The following is a 20,059-nucleotide window of genomic DNA, read 5'->3' as shown; positions in this document are numbered from 1 at the left end:
CCTGCGATCGGTGCAGGCTCCCCGCTGGTGCCCAAGGCCGGGAAAGCCTCGGGTGGCTTTCCCGGCCTTGGGCTCCGCCATACCCTAACGTTTCTGCAACGGTTTCCTGGTCGGCATGGCTTGGTTGGTGAGCGTGGCTTGGGTGTAGCGAAGGTGCGGTCAATTTGCATATTTGTCAATTATAAGGTAAGATTCTAAATGATTATGTCTGGCAAAGCTGTCTAGACAATTGGACTGCTGCTCCCTGATTTGATGAAGTCTTAGTTCTGGTTAACCTAATCAGAACATTAATATTAACACCAAACAAATCAAGACATTGGGTACATTTTTATTGAGCCTTTTAGTTTACAACATGAGGTAAAAGGAAAAGTTCTTCTTAACCAGTATTTTACACAACTGTAGTAAAATATTTTAAACTTCAGGGATTTAGAACAGATTACATTTCTTAATTTTTGGGGAGAAATTAAACGAGTTCTAACATAACTCCTTGAGTTTTCCAGTTCACTTCCATTACAATAGTAACCAGCTGTAATTAGTTACGCAACTTTCTTCAAGGCTATTGCTGTCTTTAGATCAGAAGCATTGCTATTTCAATCAATATCCACTAACTCCACTTCAAAAATGAGTTTTGCATTTGGTGGGATTCTGTTGAAGAAGTTAAGGTAAATAGGATAAAATTGCTTCTCATTCCCAATAATTTTAGTCTAAAATTAGAATTATGTAGACTGGATATTGGCAATTAACTACAAAGAAAAGGGCTTTGCATCCGATTCAGAGGCTAATACATTCCAACCATAGTGGTTCCTAATAGAGATATCTTTGTAAATAGATATTATAGGCTGACTAGGCTTTAGCTTGGCTGGGATGTTCCTTATCTGGATGCCTAACTAGTACTCCCAAATTAGCAACCACTTAATGAAGACTGCTGTTATTCAGCACTCAAAAGAAAAACAATTTTTTTCCCCAACCTAGCTGGGTAAATATTAAATCAAAGTTCATATGAGGTAGTACCTGATATTTGCTATGAGTTTTAAAATGCTGAGTTTAGAGAAGAGTGTGACTTTTATCTGATTGATCTTAACATGCTTCACAGAGAGAGAGCTTCAGCTAGCCAACTCATTTTGATAGGCTTAGAAGATTGACTGTTATATTCCCAGATAATTTTAATAAGATTAGAGAGGACTTCCAAAAACTTTTTTTCCAAACTTACTCTAATACCGTGGTCGGCAAACCGAGGCTCATGAGCCACATGCGGCTCTTTGGCCCCTTGAGTGTGGCTCTTCCACGAAATACCACGGCCATGGCCTGGGCAAGTCTACTTTGAAGAAGTGGCGTTAGAAGAAGTTTAAAAAATTTGGCTCTCAAAAGAAATTTCAATCGTTGTACTGTTGATATTTGGCTCTGTTGACTAATGAGTTTGCCGACTACTGCTCTAGTACAATGGGAATAGAACCAACAACAGAAAAAAAACAAAAAAAAAAAGAAAAAAACTACCTTCCCACTTAGCTGTTAGTAACCACTTAGTTCTGGTGGAATGGTCTGGAGTCATGGCTCTTTTTTTTTTTTTAATCAGAAAAAAAGTTACTGTCATTAGTATTGATCACAAAAGCTTACAGTATGTTGAACCCGTGTTCTCCATTTCACAACTGGTAATTCCCAACATGTGTTCCGTTTTTATAATTGCCTGAAATTATACTGTAGCAAAAATACCATGAGACATATCTGCATTCTACAATATGCTACGGTTGTTTGTATTGGGCAACTTAACTCTTTAAGGTAAACCCTTCAAGCAATTGCCCGTCAGAGGAAAACTCAACTCTCACAGTTTAAGTCTTAAAAATTAAGAGCATGAGTAATAGGAAGAAAGGAGATTGCAGCTCAAGTTCAAATACTTTGTACTAATACATAATCCTATATAATAATCATATATAATAAAAGGGCAATATGCAAATAGAACGAAGGGCAGAATAACCGAACCAATCAAAGCGTAATATGCTAATGATATGCTATGGCTGCTCAACCGCTTGCTATGACGTGCACTGAGCACCACGGGCAGATGCTCAGACCAGCAGGTTAGCTTGCTGCTGGGGTCCTTCAGATCAGGATTGAGTGAGATGAGCCAGACACGCCCTGGAGCCCTCCCGCGGTCTCTCCCCGGCCCGATGGTACACCAGTGGGGTCCCTCAGCCTGGCCTGCGCCCTCTTGCACTCCGGGACCTCTTGGGGATGTCAAGGTTTCAGCCCAATCCTGCAGGCCACTCCCCTTGGGAGGGCGCCAGGCACAGGACTCATGGCTGGCAAGCACTGCTACTGCAGTGCAAACCTTTCCTGTTGGGGACTGATGGGATGCGAGCCTGTGGCATGCACAGTGGAGCCAGGATGAGTGGGAGAGGCAGGCAGGAGCTGCAGGCAGCGTTGGACTGCGGGTTTCAGCCCATCCCTGTAGGCCAGAGGGACCCCACCTGTGCACGAATTTGTGCACCAGGCCTCTAGTATTGGAGGTGTTGACACAAAAGCATCTAAATGTAAGGAATTCCAGTCTGAACAGGATCCCTGACCCAGAGGTTAACCTAGATAGCATAGCATCTTTCATACCTTCAGGTGGTCCTTTTTAGTGTTTTTCCTTTAATTACAAAGGAAAAAAGGATACTTGGCATCAGGCTGTCCTTTCTTCCCATAAGCCCATTCTGGTTCAATTTCTAGTCGAGCCTTTTCTCCTTTACTCATAGTCAAGAGTGCTTCATCCCACTAAAGGCAAGAATATAAAATCAAAACTAATGATTCTCAAAAATACACATAAAACAAGAAGACAGGTAAGATTATATATAGAAAAACATTTTATTACTGGATTTCATTATGTCAGAAATGGTAATATCCTTGGGAGAGTCCTCAAATCATTGTCCTTTATTTCCTCAATGAAGAAAGGATATATTAAACAATTTCTTAGTATAATACTCAGATGCCTTAAATGATACAATGTAAAAGCACTTCTGTAAACTATAATGTGGAAACATTATAGAATTAGTTTATTAGTACTATAATAATTTTTTTGCTCACTATTATATCCTAGGACAAATTTCTGAAATTATTTTTATAAGGATAAACTAACAAGTACTAACTCTAAAACTATCTTAAGATTACCAAATTGCTAATAGTGGAGGCATGATGGTTCAAAAAAAGTACAGAGCATTAACACATTAAGCGCCCAGTCAGTCACCGGTGACTGACACTACTTTCCGTCCGGAAGACAAAACAGGCTGGGCGCTTAACATGTTAATGTATTTTATAGAAGGTAAAACTGCTCAAAGAAGTGAGGGATTTCGGGGTTGCTGCTACATTTTGTCCAAATTTGGATCTTAAAGCCAGTTACCAAAAATAGTTAAGTAAATACGATGAAAGGATATAGAATATATGACTAATATATACTCTGCTGAAATGTAACTGTTACATAAAGTTCAAGGGACAGAGACAGATTTGCAACATACTGAAAATTAAGAAACTAGAAGTTTATCAGTAAGCAAATTAGTTAGAAAAATAGCTCAACCTTACAATTGCTCTCAACTTAGTATAATCAGGTAGCATTAAGGTTATTTCTAACTAAGCCTATACTTCCAAATTATTTTATATTTTGGCCTCTGGATATGATTGAATCATATTTTAAGACTTACAAAGATAAACACACTGAAGGTTTTGATCATTTAAATACGTTTGTTATTAATGTTTGGGGTCCTGAGTAAAGACAGCTTAAAATATTAAGTGGACCCTAGCATGACAACCCAATTCAATGAAGCTGATAATCAGTACTACTTTTTTTTATCTCTTGTACACCACTGCAGTGGTCAGGTACAGCTAACTTCCCTTTTTCTCAGTTTTCTTCTGTTATCTCACAGGGAAAGTTTGGTAAGTATATTATTCCAAACGTAAGTATTGAAAGGTTTTCTGGTGTTTGAGCATAACTTGTGAGAGGTGAGGGCTACAGAACAAACTCTTGCTTTTATTAGTACTTCAGTGGGACAGATATTTTACCTTTATTGATCATGTTATAAGTGGTACAACAGCCATGCAACATCTTATAAGAAACTAAAAGGCAAATTTAAAAAGCCAAACATACTACAAATTAACTTTTGAAGAAAAAATAATAAAAGAAGTAGGATGGAATATTGGAGTCTCTGCTATATTACATGATTTAAATTATGTTCATTTAATCTTTTAATAGCCTTGAGAAAGGCTGTCCTGTCCGTATTTTATAGACGAGGAAACTGAGACCTAGAGATCTTACTAATTTGTGCCAGAACAGTTAGCGATGATAGCACACATTTGTCATATTCTAAAGCTGCTTTTCATGACATCCCCAATCCTAATTCGTTATAGTACCATTCAACAGTAGCATCTGACAGAATCTCTTGACACACTGACATTTTTTACTTACTCCTCTGATAACTTTGCCTATTCCAACCTTAAAACTTAAAGGCTTGGCATTTTTCTTCTTCTTTGAACCTATAAAACAAATTTTCCTTATAATTAATGATGAAATTAAGTTCCAATGGGAAAACAGAGGGATTTAAGTCTGTAACTTGATTTCAGAACTTATAATACTGTGCATTTGAAAAAAAATGCAGAAAGCCAGGTAATTTACCAAGAAAATTCTTGCCCTAGCCAGTTTGGCTCAGTGGGTAGAGCTTGGCCTTCAGACTGAAGGTCCCAAGTTCGATTCTGGCCAAGGGCATGTGCCTGGGTTGTGAGTTCAATCCCCAGTGTGGGGTGTGCAGGAGGCAGCCAATCAATGATTCTCATCATTGATGTTTCTCTCCTCCCTTCCTCTCTGAAATCAATAAAAACATACTTTAAAAAATACTTTAAAAGAAAATTCTTGATATAACAATTATGGCCCGGCTGGTGTTGCTCAGTGGTTGAATGTCGACCTATGAACTAGGAGTACACATGCCTGGGTTGTGGGTTTGATACCTAGGAAGAGATCGTACAGAATGTAGCCAATGAATGATTCTCTCTGATCATTGATGTTTCTATCTCTCCCTCTCCCTTTTTCTCTGAAATCAATAAAAAAATATATATTTAAAAAACAAACAAATGATTATGGTTGAAACAGTGGAGAGGAGAAAGGACCTATATTTACACCACTAATGCAAGGTATCCCGCTTTTTATATTAACACTAGAGGCCCGGTACATGAAATTCGTGCACAGGTAGGGCCCCTAGGCTTGGCCGGTGATCAGGGCCAATTGGGGCCTTCTGGCTGCCAGCTGGGGCCTCCCTTCATTCAGCGCCGCCCCCTGGTGGTCAGCGCACGTCATAGCGAGTGATCAAACACCTAGTCGGTCAAATCCTGGGGGGATGCTTTGCATATTAGGCTTTTATATATACATATGAGGCCTGGTGCATGAAATTCATGCACGAGGGGGTGGGGAGGGGTGTTCCCTCAGCCCGGCCTGCACCCTCTCCAATCCGGGACCCCTCAGGGGATATCTGACTGCTGGTTTAGGCCCGATCCCACAGAGATGGGGCCTAAACTGGCAATCGGACATCCCTCTCACAATCTGGGACTGCTGGCTCTTAACGGCCCACCTGCCTGCCTGCCTGATCGCCCCCTAAGTGCTCCCCGCTGCCGGCCTGATAGCCTGTAACTGCCTCTGCCTTGGCCCCCACCACTGTGGCTTTGTCTGGAAGGATGTCTGGAAGATGTCTGGTCTAATGAGCATATTACCCTTTTATTAGTATAGATACTAAAATCTCACTTTGGGACATTAACCAAGTTTAGTCTAAGCTGCTGCTTTGTTTTTGCTTTTCAATGACCAAAAGGTCTTTATTTACCCAGCCAATAAGCAGTGAACTGCAGAGAACTCTTCCAAGTAAATCACAGGTACAAAAGATTTCTGGAAAAAAGTGACAGCCAAGAAAAAGGTACTGTTAACAGCTCATCTACAAATCCTATCTAATAAAGAGGGAATATACAAATTGACCGTCATAAAGATAGTGGTGCCCAGTCCCCTCAGCCCCGCCAGAGTCCCCCAGTCCTTTCAGCCTCACGGGGATTGAGGGGGTTGGGTGGGGTGGCAGGTGTGTGGTGCAGCCGGGCCTGCCCTTAGGCCCTCAGCCGCCCAGAGCTGGTGCAAGGCGCAGGCAAGCCTCGGATATTGGCTGCCCAGCCGTCCAGGGCGGGCCTGAGGCATAGGCAAGCCTCAGATGGTGGCTGCCCAGCTGCCCAGGGCCACCCGAGGCTCAGGTAACCAGGGCTGGCCGAGGCTTGCACTGCCGGCAGTGGCAGCAGGAGCGGTGTGATGGGGGCATCGCCTTCCCCTGAACGCCAGGTCACCTCCCACCCCTGAGGACCCCTGGATTATGAGAGGGGGCAGGCCGGGCTGAGGGACCCCCCCTCCATTGCATGAATTTTCATGCACCGGGCCTCTAGTATTTTATAATGCCTTAAAGCCAAAAAGATAAGATTACATTTAGACTTACTCGTTTGAATATTGGTATCAAAAACAGTTCCATCCTGTAGTGTTCCTGTATACCAGCAGTGAACAACATCTCCCTTTTTGGGGAAGTTGGTTTTATCCCCCTTTTTAAGAACAGATTTTGTGTATTTTGGTGGACCCTAAAAACAAAGACAGATAATACATACATACTTATTAGCTTATCTCCTTCTTTTAGAAGGATGACAAAGAGAACACTTATAGCCCATTGTCCCTGGTTGGGCAGCTCAGATAGTTAAAGCATCATCCTAATATATCAAGGTTGTGGGTTCAATCCCCGGTCAGGGCACATTTAAAAATCAACAAACAAGCCCTGGCTGGTGTGGTTCAGTTGGTTGGGTATTGTCCCATGCACTGAAAGGTTGCCAGTTTGATTCCCGGTCAGAGCACCAGCCTGGGTTGCAGGCTTGATCGCCGGTGGTGTGCAGGAGGCAGCCAATCCTTGTTTCACTCACATCGGTGTTTCTCTCCCTCTCCCTTTCTCTCTCCCTCAAAATCAATTAAAAAAACAAATTGCCCAATGAATGCATAAATAAGTGGAACAACAAATACATGTTTCTCTCTCCCTCTAAAATCAATCAATAGCCAACTGTGATCTAAGTCTGGTCACTGGGTTTCATAGATTTGGTAAACTATTTTGTCTTTGGTCCACCTCTGTGAGTTAGTAACTAGGATGTTTATAATTTAATTTCCAATAACTTTCAGTTTCTTGGAAACCAGCGTTGTTGTTGGTTTTTCTTTTTTACAGTAATCCTGTGAGTTATTCAACAAACCATAAAATGAATCCAGTTATTCCTCAACGTTAGAAATATTCCTATTCCTATAAAATCATAAGGCATTAAATAAAGCATTGTGACATTTTCTTAAAAGATTTGAGTGGTTTTAGCATTACTAAACACTTTTAATATATATAAAATTAGAATGAAGTTATGTTGGATTTGTTTCTGAACTTGAAAAGAAGTTCACACAATGAATGAAATTATCTACAAACATTACCATAACAGGTATATTTCATAGAACAAAGCAGGATTATCAGGATCTCTTTAGTTTTTTTTAGTCAAAGGCTAATCTAATCAATGGTGGTTCATATATTGTGAGGAAAGCAATTTCTTAGACATATTTAATATGTAGAAATTGTATAGTATAAAACATTTAGTAATGGGAAAGGAAGTAAGAGATATTAAACACCTATTGTTTACCAGTCACTTAACACATAACATCCCACTTAATCCTAACAATCCTCTGAAGGAAGGTATCACCTACTTGCATTTTTGCAGATGAGACTGAGGTTCAGGGAATTTATGCAACAGAGCTAGTGAGTAGAAAAAAATAAACATGAACTTGAGTTTGGATCCAAAGCCCCTACTTTTTCCACTATACCCAAGTAATAGTGATAATAACCTTTATTGATGTTAATTGTTAATATCTATTGAATGCCTTACGTGCCAGGCACTATTCCAAATGCCTTATATAAATTGCCTTAATTACACCCAGCTGGTGTGGCTCAGTGGTTGAGAGTTGACCTATGAACCAGAAGGTCAAGTTCCATTCTTGTTCAGGGCCCATGCTTCTGTTGCAGGCTCAATCCCTGGTGGGGACATGCAGGAGGCAGCCAATCGATGATTCTCTCTTATCACTGATGTTTTTCTCTCTCTCTCCTCCCTTCCTCTCTGAAATCAATAAAAAAATATATTTTAAAAATTGCCTTTTTTTCCACTCTATATTTTTACGTTTTTTTTTTTCCTTTAAAAAAATTTTTATTTTTCAATTACAGTTTGCATTCAATATTATTTTGTATCAATTTCAGGTGTATAGCAAAATATATAGATAATCAAATAGTTCACAAAGTGATCCCCTAATATTGTAAGTATCTACCTGGCAACATACATAGTTGTTACAATAAATTGACTTAATTTTCACTTCCTTGTAAGGTAGTTACTGTTATCCCTATTTTGCCAATAAGGAAACATAAGGACAGGGTGGTTAAGGAATTTGCTTAAGGCCCTACAGCTCCTAGGTGGCTGAGCAGAATTGGAAACCAGGCAGCTTGGATATAAAGTCCATGCTCTTAACTATTTTACTACCAAAGCACATATGGAAGTCAGGTGTTACAGAGTCATTTTCTTATGTCAACTAATTTCACAGCAATCTGACAGTTTTTACCCCATCTTTTATAGATAAACGGCCTGGATAGGGTAAAAATCCCTATCCACTTTTTAGGATTAGCACTTTGAACTAAAGCTAAGCTGCCATCCTAAATCAAAAGAAAGTCACCTATAGCTTGAGTACAATGTGCAGTATAAAAGTAAACATTGCCCTAACTGGTTTGGCTCAGTGGATAGAGCGTTGGCCTGCGGACTGAAAGGTCCAATTCCAGTCAAGGGCATGTACCTTGGTTGCGGGCACATCCCCAGTAGGAGGTGTGCAGGAAGCAGCTGATCGATGTTTCTCTCTCATTGATGTTTCTAACTCTCTCTCCCTCTCCCTTGCTCTCTGTAAAAAATCAATAAAATATATCTTTAAAAAAAAATAAAAAAGTAAACATTATCTTCCCCCTGACACTCTCCACTATAAGCTTACTTTATGGTACTATAAATGGTCAGGTGTCTACTGGTAGCAGTGTGAACTGGTATATCTTTTGAATACAATTTAAAGATGTTCAAAGTGTAACAAGTAATTCCATTTATAGAAATATATGCTCAAGAAGTAATTTGAATCTTAGGAAAAAAATCGTTATGCAGTTACCCGATACACTATTATCCATAATGGCAAAATAACCACACATTTTATGATAATACATTGTTTTCAATAGTGGAAAAATTCTAAGAAAAAAAACACAAAAAGAAAAAAATAGTGGAAAAATTCTTAAAACATTAAGGGAAAAGTAAATAGAAAGTTCTAACTACAGTCATGTCTCAACTATTTAAATAAATATATGCATAAAAATGTTAGAATATTCTGGAATGTTAAATATGTTCATTTCAAGGTATTGAATTATATTTTGTATTCTCTATCTTTTTCTGTTATTTTGTATTTAAAAGTAGCATGCGCCCTAGCTGGTTTGGCTCAGTGGATAGAGCACTGGCCTTTGGACTGAAGGGTCCCCGATTCGATTCTGATCAAGGATAGATGCCTGGGTTACAGGCTTGATCCCCATTATGGGACATGCAGGAAGCAGCCAATCAATGATTCTCTCTTATCATTGATGTTTCTCTCTCTCTCTCTCTCATCCTCTCTGAAATCAATTAAAAAATATATTAAAAATAAATAAAATAAAAATAGTATGCTATTTTTGTTGTTGTTAATCCTCACCTGAGGATATTTTTTCCATTGCTTTTTCAGAGAGAGTGGAAGCAAGGGAGAGGAAGAAAAAGGGAGAGAGAGAAAAACATCCATGTGAGAGAGCCACAACTGCTTGCCTCCTGCACACTCCCTGACTGGGGATGGGGAGCGAACGCACAACCCAGGTATGTGCCTTTGTCTGGGAATCGTACCTGAGACCCTTCGGGCCGACACTCTAACCAGTGAGCCACACTTGCCAGGGCAATAGCATGGTATTTTTATATAATAAAAATAAATGGCTTAAAAATACATACTCGACAAAAATCTAGTAATACTAGAGGCCTGGTACACGAATTTGTGCACAGGTGGGGTCCGGCCGGCTGCCCAATGGGAAGTTGGGGGCAAACAGGCTGGCAGCGGAGTGGTTAGGGGGTGATCAGGCTGGCAGGCAGAAGCGGTTAGGGGCAATCAGGAAGGCAGGTAGGCGAGCAGTTGGGAGCCAGCAGTCTTGGATTGTGAGAGGGCAGTCGGACATCCCTCCAGGGGTCCCAGATTGGAGAGGGTACAAGCTGGGCTGAGGGACAACCCCCCTCCATGCACGAATTTTGTGCACCGGGCTTCTAGTATCCTATATAATTAAAAGCCTTATATGCTAAGTGTCCAGTCGTCTGTTCAACCAAACAAAGAGTAATATCCTAATGATATGCTAAGGCTGCTCAACCGCTCACTATGATGTGCACTGATCACCAGGGGGCAGATGCTCCAACTGGTAGGTTAGCTTGCTGCTGGGGTCCGGCTGATTGAGACTGAGCGAGACAGGCCAAACATGCCCTGGAGTCCTCCCATGATCTCTCCCCAGCCCCGATCGTGTTCTGGTGGGGTCCCTCGGCCTGGCCTGCGCCCTCTTGCAATCCGGGACCCCTCAGGGGATGTCGGAGAGCCGGTTTTGGCCCGATCCTGCAGGCCAGGCCAAGGGACCCCACTGAAGCACAAATTCGTGCACCGGGCCTCTAGTTTATTATGTGAGAATATCTAAATTACGTAATATTTGAAAGGCCACGTCTCATTAGTGAACAAAAACTACATTTAATTAAATCTTAATGTCATTCTATTGTTTTCCTATTTGTTGTTACATGGGCATGTTGTGTTATCTACATTAGAGGTCCTAGAATAATAATTCAAACACACATTTGGTGGTTATGATTCAATCTTAACAGTGAAGGTGCCCATCTGCGCACTGATAGCCTCCATTTCAGTGTTTCACAAAGTGTCTTTTATGGATCACTCATTCCTTGGCATTGCTAACACTGTAAGAAGAAAAGGAGTCTAATGTAATCATGTTTGGAAAACATGATGTCAAAGTTAAACATACCTCCATTCTGCAAGACTTCTCAAAGCTGTCATTAGCTAATAATATATACTGTGAATGTTACAGTAGGAGATACATGTACAGGTTTTAATGATACCAGAAAAACAATCTCAAACTTCTGGGACTTACAGAACACACTTTGAGAAATGCTGCTCTAGTTATTTAATCTGATTTTGGGTTTCATTGCAAGAATCTGGTTGGTTCATAGTGAGAAGTCACATAAGTTCTTTGGCTGTTCTGGAGAGTTATATGCTTGAATGAACCTGGCTCTTAGGTAATTTCCTGGCTTTGCAGCAATTTCTTAGTCCAAAGTGACGAAAAGAACTATATTCCCAAGATTGGGTCTGACCTAGGTACTTCTAGACCCAGAGATAAAGGGACTTTGAGAGTAATCATTCAATTACAATGAACTGGGTCACATCATAGCTTCTAAAAATGAGAATATATTACCTAACTGTTCTATTATTAATTTAAGAAATGTTTGAGCATATTCTATGTTTTAGAAACTAGAGGTACATAGGTGAATTGGCAGACATGGTACTGGCCTTCCCTCTAGTAGAGTATAGACATGTCTATAATCACAGATGTTGTAAGACCTGTAGAGGAAACACGGGATGCTAAGATAAAGTGGATACAGAACTGACAAGTAGGGAAGTTAAAAGAGGCACTAAGTAAGTAATAAAGTATGGAAGTGGAAAAGGGCAGTTTTATAGACAATCAGCAGCCATTTGTGGCTGAAGAGTATTTTTATAGAAATAGTAAATCTGAAGCTGGGCAGGAGCCAGACACTGGAAGACTCTGAATGTTATGAATGCTGCCCAGCAGAAATATAATGAGAGCTACAAATGTAATTTTAAGCTGTTTAGTTCCACATTAAACCAGTACGTTAAACATATTTCAACATGTAGTCAATATAAAAAATACTGAGGTTTTTATATCCTTTTAAAGAAATCATACTAAGCCTTCCCCAGGCCAGTACTCTAATCACTGAGAAAACCCAGCCAAGGCCCAAAGGTTATTCTAGTAAGTTTTCTAAAGTAATATTTTGCAAACCATACCATGCTAAAGAATCCTTAAGTCTATCAGTCTAGAATGACACTGTCCCATTCAGTAGTCACTAGGCATGAACAGAGAAAGCAGACAGCAGGAATCAGCAAAATACTGGTCCAAAGGATTTGGAATCCATGTGCTAGGAAGACAATGAAAGCACATAATTGGGTTCAGGCTGGCCAGCTAAATGAAATGAAAAGAGTTCCTGCCCTGGCTGGTTTGGCTCAGTGGATAGAGTTGGCCTGTGGAAAATGTATTAGGAAAAGATTATTAAGAGGAACATGATCACAAAACCCTGAAGGCTACTATTTGTAAATGCAAGATGAAAACTGGTGGGAGTAACTCAGTTTATATGACACAAGATTATGGTCAAGAACAGCGGTCACTTCCACTTTATTTTTAGTTGTTCTGACATGACATTAACTCAGGGATCCAAAAAAAAAAAAAAAGGAGGTCTTAAATGAATAAAAGGATATATTTTAGACCCTCACAGGATATCTCTGGATTGTCTCCTGCCCTTATGCCTTTTATTTGTAAGTCTCTTTTAACCTTTTAATGATACACTATCAGCTGCCTCATACTTCCCTTATTCTAATTTTCTGTAAGGTAAACTATGTTGCCAATTGCTTTGCAACCCTTTTAGTAATTATTATACCTCTATTTACCTTATCAGCTGCTCAATATTTGCTGACTATAACATGTATTAAATAATATACTTCTGATAAACCTCAAAATTGCTTGATTGTGTGTACCTTTCCACAAACATTAATATTTGCTTTTCAACTAACAGGAAAGGGTTATGCAAATTAACTAGCTTTAGTCATAAAACATTTACACTACTATACCTGATCTTATTTATACTCTTTCCACTAATATCCAAATGCTTCACCTTATCAATAGGCTACACCTCTTTACAATAACTAATAATATTATTAGGTAATTGTCACTGATACTAAGACTGCCAGGAATGAGTGAGCTTAGTTATTATCTGAAGTGGCAAAATTATAGTCAGTTCGGCTCTACTGAGGCTGTTCTTAAAGCCGTCCTTAGCTACATGAAGGCTGTCCATTTGCAGAAATGATTTTATCTGGTTCTTCAAATCTTTGTCCAAAATATAAAACCTGGGTTGGTAAAGATTAGAAGATGAATTTATACCCTGTAGCCAGGCCTGGACTATTTATATTGCCAAGGACACTATGTACATTTGAAAAAGCTAAAAATAACCAAAATGAAGTTTCTTTCACTCAGTCCAACTTGGCTATAGAATGAGGATCTTAAAATAGCTTTGAAAGCTCAGAAGTTCTGGGCAGACATAGAGGCAATATAAAAAGAAAAGCTAGCCCTGGCCAGTGTGGCTCACTTGGTAGGAGCATGATCCCATACACAGAAAGGTCCTGGGTTTGATTCCTGGTCAGGGCACATACCTATCTTTAGGGCCCATCTCCAGCCCCAACCGAGGTTTCTCTTTCACATTGATGTCTCTCTCTCCCCCGCCCTTTTCCTCTCTCTAAAAATCAAAGAAAATATTCTAAGGTGAGGATTTAAAAAACAAACAAAAAAAACAACAAGAAAAAAACAACCAAAGCTAGAGGTATACCAAAGGACAGGCTTCCTGACTGTAAAGCACTGGTTCTTAGGCTTCCCCACCTGGCCCCCACAGCTTAGGCCTTTTTCTGATTCAGTACACCTAATGGAAATACTCTACAAATTAGTGTTTGGCTTACTGTTAAGTGGCCATATTCAACTACCCCTCATTATGAGAAATCAGGGCTGCAAAATAAATACTTTTCTCAAATTCACATGAGAACTAAATAAGAAAATATTATATACAAACCTCATCCAGAGTCTCTTCAGACTTGGTTTCTTTCGGTGTATCTTCATTAAGCTTCACATTTTTCACCTGCTCAGATACTTTATTTATACTTTCAGTACCCTTGAAACGCTGTAGGGAAAATAATGTTTATCATATTCAGCATTGGCTAAAAGCTAGGAGAGACATCTAGATATTTAGCTTCAATCAAATGAACATCTACCTGCACCATGACTATAGGCTACACTACTTAAATGTAAATAAACAGGAACTGCCTAAGAACAAATAATCTTATGTTAAGCATTTTAATCAACACATTATGACTCTCAAACTCTCATCTCACAACATAAATTCAGAAAGGAGAATCATGACTTAGAGATATGAATATTATTCAAACAACTCCTTAATATTTTTTTCTGTAGGAGATGGTCATCTCATAGTGAACACATAGTGGGGAATGTCTTAAAATTTGGTTTTCTAAAGGCTCAGCATAAGTCTAACAGACTTTAAGTTCATTAATGAAATGGGACTTACTTTAGATTTATAATTTTTCAGTGCCCTTAAGAATTTGTTAAAAGAATAAAAAAAAAGAATTTGTTGTCTTAAATGACTACAGAATTATTTTAAAAATCTGGTCCATTTCAAAATATCAAAACATCCTGCTAAACTGCAGACTAAACTTACTAGATTTGACAGCCAGTCTATTTATGGTTACAATTAAGAAAATTTGCAGGTGTAAAAAAAACATCAACATATTCTGCAAATAAATGCATTCAAATTTAATTTGGGAAATATTCAAAATAATACTCTGGCAATTCTATCTAATAAAAGAGTAATATGTGAATTGACCGTACCTCCGCTACAACAAGCCACTAGCCCACCAGCCAATCAGGAGCGAGTATGCAAATTAACCCAACCAAGAAGGCTGTGGCCACAGAGCGACCAGGAGGCTTGTGTTTCCCTGGCAATGGAGGAAGCCAAGCTTCCTGCACACCCTGGCTGGCCCAGGCCTCCACTCAAGGCTACAAAGTTTCAATTATAGAAGATAAATAAATCCCAACAAAAATGGATGCGGCCATGGAGTGAGCAGGAGGCTTGGGTTTCCCTGGCAATGGAGGAAGCCAAGCTTCCTGCACACCCTGGCCGGCCCAGGCCTCCGCTCAAGGCTACAAAGTTTCAATTATAGAAGATAAATAAATCCCAACAAAAATGGATGCGGCCATGGAGTGAGCAGGAGGCTTGGGTTTCCCTGGCAATGGAGGAAGCCAAGCTTCCTGCACACACTGGCCGGCCCAGGCCTCCACTCAAGGCTACAAAGTTTCAATTATAGAAGATAAATAAATCCCAGATACCAGGGCCTCCCCTTGGGTTGCCAGGGGGCGTGGCCGGCCTGCAAACCACCACAGGCCCCTCGCCCAGGCTGCCCGATACCCCAAGGGAACCCCCACCCTGATCCAAGACACCCTTCAGGGCAAACCAGATGGCCCCCACCCGTGCAACAGGCCTCTATCCTATCTAATATGCAAATTGACCATCACTCCAACAAATAAGACAGCTGCCCCCATGTGGACACAAGATGGTCGCCACAAGATGGCCAGCAGGGGAGGGCAGTTGGGAGGGATCAGGCCAGCAGGGGAGGGCAGTTGTGGACAATCAAGCCTGTAGGTGAGGGTAGATAGGGGTGACCAGGTCAGCAGAGGAGGGAAGTTGGGGGCAATCAGGCTGGCAGGGGAGCAGTTAGGCATCAATCAGGCTGGCAGGGGAGTGGTTAGGAGGTGATCAGGCTGGCAGTCAGAAGCGGTTAGGGGCAATCAGGAAGGCAGGCAGGCGAGCAGTTGGGAGCCAACAGTCCTGGATTGTGAGAGGGATGTCCGACTGCCCGTTTAGGCCCGATCCACCAGGATCGGGCCTAAACGGGCAGTCGGACATCCCTCGAGGGGTCCCAGATTGGAGAGGGTGCAGGCTAGCCTGAGGGACAACCCCTGCCCCCCGCCCTGCATGAATTTCGTGCACCAGGCCTCTAGTAAAATATAATAACACTCACCTTACTTTCAAAAAGATGGTTATAGGCTGTAACCAAATGGTCCTTGTTAGCTGTCTTGGCCACATTTTTAATGTTTCCTAATAACTTATGTTCTGCAAGAAACTATAAAGAAAAAAGCTGGTTAGTCAAAACAATTTTCCTCATATAAGAAGGGTCTAAAATTACAAAATGATCTTTATATTAGTCATTGTTTTCAATAGTACTACTACTGATAGAAAAAATGAAATATTTTATACCCTACTTCATAACAACAACAAAATTTAAAGAAGATTGAAAAAAAACATATTGAGTACTTGTAAGATTTACAAGCCTAGTACTGTAATATTATACAGGGGTCACACTGTGCGTTCCGTATCAGAGCTCACAGAAAGCACACTTATTCAGCAAGCACACTTTGGTAACGGGGCAAAGCTGCTCCTAGCACAATGGGGGCCTCCAGCCATATCAGGCACAGCTACCTCGACATACCTGTAACCCGTGCTTGGCAGGCTGAGAAGCACTGCTACACAATGTTAGATACACAGTGGTTACATTTATGGGCTTTGGAGTGAGACCATCGGGGTTAAAATCCTAGCTGCTTTTAGACAAGGACTAAGCTTTCCTAAAGACGCAGTATGTCAGAGGGTTGTTGAAAGGATAATCCACAAGAGAATTACCTTTCTCTCAAATATAAGACTAAATTGGTAAATGGACACCAAAATACTACTGAAATATCAAGTCATCAAAATTATTTAACTTCAGCCGAAACCGGTTTGGCTCAGTGGATAGAGCGTTGGCCTGCAGACTGAAAGGGTCCCAGGTTCGATTCCGGTCAAGGGCATGTACCTTGGTTACGGGCACATCCCCAGTGGGGTGTGTGCAGGAGGCAGCTGGTCGATGTTTCTCTCTCATCGATGTTTCTAGCTCTCTCTCTCTCTCCCTTCCTCTCTGTAAAAAAATCAATAAAATATATTTTAAAAAAATTACTTAACTTCAATTTAAAATCATGTGACATGGGGATTTTCATGCTTCCTTTTCTGTCTTGTGGTCCTTGCTTGATTCCTCATTTTATTTTTTCAGTTGTTCTCTGACACTTTGAACCTTTTGATAAAGCAATTTTTCTAACACCATTCTATAGTATTTTTTTCCCTACCACTCCTAGAGAAATGTTCTAAATGATAAAGGCTGATGGGGAAAGGCTACTTTAATTAAACAGAAGTAATCAGTTGCTTTAGCACTCTTGTGATTTCTTTAGAAAATGTTCCAAATATCCAACATATAAATACCACCTTGGTATCTTATGATAAATAAACTGGTGAATATCAAGTACAGGTTTAAGTATGTGAGTGAACATTGGAGAATATGCACTTAAAAGAACGTTATAAAAATATCTCCGAGTCACTTAAAATTAGCCAGTTTTACATTAGATACCAAATTGGGATGGTTTGTTTACCAGAATTTGATGAAGCACAGTATTGAGGGATAACATGTTAATAAGTGATATGCCTACTCGATTCTAGTTGAAGTTATGAACTGGTTTAAAATAATTCCACTAAAATGGTACAATGGTATCCCTGGACCATGGTCTTTCTTTTTCCATCCTTGTAGCCCCAAACACTGAGCATAGCTCTTGCTGTAAATGTAAAAATATTTACTGATGTCAAGATGTTTGTTCAGGAGCATGGAGATGGAAGATGGAGAGTAATCCTACTCCCCTCAAAGTAAAAATCTACAATCTTCTTAAAGACCCCAGAAACAATATTTCTAAATGCTAGCTTAGAAGTCAGTAAGAAAACTGTAGAGAAACCAGATGCAGACTGCTGCTTCTGTTAGTGGGCGATGCCACGGGCATAACAAATTGTACAGTCGTTCAACAATTTCAGACATATGAATGGTCTTAGTTTCTGAAGAAAAAAAGTCTGAAGAAATTACTTGTGACAAGACATGGTTAAGATGGAGACTAAGCTGAAAAAACGCAGGGCGTACACTATAAAGAATGAGAAATAAGACTTCGTAGTTTGTTCATAACCACGGGAGACCGCTGTACATGAATTGCACATATAAGTCCACAGTGTAAAGGTGAAAAGGTCATGTAAAGAGTTTGTGATTTTATAGAATCGAAAGCTAGGGAAAAAAAAGAAAGCTAGGAATTTTTTTAAAAAATCCCATGCATTAGTGTTCAGTATTAGTAAGTGATGAGAAAATCAAGTCGCACACAAGGTTCCCACGGAAATCCCATCCTCCCCGGTTTCCCCAACAGCCCGCACGCCCCTCTAGAGGTCTCACCCCGCCCTGCCTCTCCCGCCCCCGCCCCCGCCACGCCGGTGTCTCCCGGTTCCCTTCGGCGGCCTCCGCCCTCAGTCAAGGATCCCAATGAGGTTCTAATAAGGCGACGGCTCCCGGCGAGCCGCCGGCGGCCCAGCTGCTCCGCCCGCACCCGCAGGGCCGGGCGAGGGGCGGGAGCGCGACGCCCAGCGCGCGAGGCCTCTGCGGCCTTCCAGGCCGGCGGCCGCGGGACGAGGGCGGGGACCGGAGGAATACGGGATCCACGCGCATCGCCGGGGGGGAGAGGCGTCCCTCGGCCGCCCCAGCCCGGCCGCCCCGCCGCCTCCGGTACCGAATCTGAACCGTGGTCCTGTAGAAACTTGATAATGTCCTTCTTGGGCAGCTGCTCGCTGCGCAGCTGCTCCACGGTCCAGGCCCGCTGTGGGACGGCCGCCGCCATCTTCCCCCGCTGCCTCGGCTTCACTGAACCGGCCCGCGGCGGCGCGGCGTCGCCCGCCCCGGGAGAGGCGTGGCCCCCGCTCCGCGCCGAGTGGGCGGGGTCACGGCGCCGCCCCGCGAGACTGGGCCGCCCTGGGGTGACGTCTAGGCTGCGCTCTGAGGGCTTCTTTTTGAGTCCGAGTAAAACCCAGCGGATGTGACCCTTGCAGAAGGTGGCACGCTGTCATCATTCTTAGTTGGAACCCCTGTGAGGAGACCTCTGATATTCACCCACAGTTGTTTTTAACGTCGGGCTACTATGTCTTTTAATATATATATATTTAAAGGAAGTGCCTTTTATATTTTATTGATTTTAGAGAGAGGAAGGGAGAGGGAGAGATAGAAACACCAATGATGAGAGAGAATCATTGATTGGCTGCCGTCTGCCCCCCCACCCCCCCCAAACCGGCTTGTGCACCTGGGACCCTGCCCTTCGCAGGCTGATGTTCTATGCACTGAGCCAAACTGGCTAGGGCAAGGGCTACTAGGCCTTTAAAGTCTATAACCTGCTGAAGAAAATAACAGAGACTTTAGGCATCTAATCTCATTTTATCTCGTCCTAACCCAAATATTTACACCTAAATGGACTCAGTTCTTGTCCGTCAGAACAACCCTTATCCGACCATCTCCTTTTTGAGATTCACACAAATGAAACTAAAATACAATCTGTCTCCTTCCCCAAAAAAATACAAACACAAGAGAAACAGTTTGTCTAAAAGCAAGTTCAGACCTTGACCAAATAAAGCATTAATATTAATACTCAAAATACCTCATAATGTGTGTATACTTCCCCTCACTATACAAGAAACAGATGTATAGAGGTTAAAGTCTCCAGGTTTAGAGTAGGTGGAGAAGTGGGAGAAAGCTATCGCTAGAGTAGACATACCACACCAACCATATTTAAAAGATGTAAAGGAGCACCAGAACGCCTTTTTTCTTTCGGATTTTCCAACAATATCAGCACCAAACCACTTACTTCCTCTTAGCAATAAAAATAGTGTAAGATAATGGGTTGCCACTTCTAATACTGCAAAAAGAGACCTGACATTTTGTTTTCTCAGCCTGGACAGATAAATAAGACATTTAATTCAATCGAAACAATTTCACTTTTCCACCTTATCTTCCGATTTAAAAACACAACAAGGAATAAGAACGTTATAGACGATCAATAACGTTAAGTTTACAAAAAATATGAGTATGCATAGTCCTGGGGATCTCCAGGTTACTTATTTTTACTATTTTAAGCGATACCACTTTAGCAACGACGCCCTA

The 20,059-nt window shown here is 41.3% G+C and overlaps 1 protein-coding gene across 1 annotated transcript; it reads right to left on the bottom strand.

Moving 5' to 3' along the window:
• Positions 1–308: 308 nt before the first annotated feature.
• FKBP3 (FKBP prolyl isomerase 3) lies at positions 309–18,823 on the bottom strand. Its single transcript, XM_054725435.1, has 7 exons — positions 18,642–18,823; positions 16,046–16,147; positions 14,026–14,133; positions 6,477–6,612; positions 4,430–4,497; positions 2,651–2,748; positions 309–645 (listed from the first exon to the last, which is right to left on the bottom strand). Exons 1-7 carry the CDS (start codon positions 18,747–18,749, stop codon positions 591–593), a joined length of 675 nt encoding a protein of 224 aa, XP_054581410.1. The 5' UTR covers positions 18,750–18,823; the 3' UTR covers positions 309–590.
• Positions 18,824–20,059: the final 1,236 nt, after the last annotated feature.

Source organism: Eptesicus fuscus, chromosome 2, assembly GCF_027574615.1.
Source record: "Eptesicus fuscus isolate TK198812 chromosome 2, DD_ASM_mEF_20220401, whole genome shotgun sequence".
Classification (NCBI taxonomy): Eukaryota; Metazoa; Chordata; class Mammalia; order Chiroptera; family Vespertilionidae; genus Eptesicus; species Eptesicus fuscus.
Note: the sequence above shows the minus strand (reverse complement) of the source record. Positions and strands in the feature narration are given on the sequence as shown.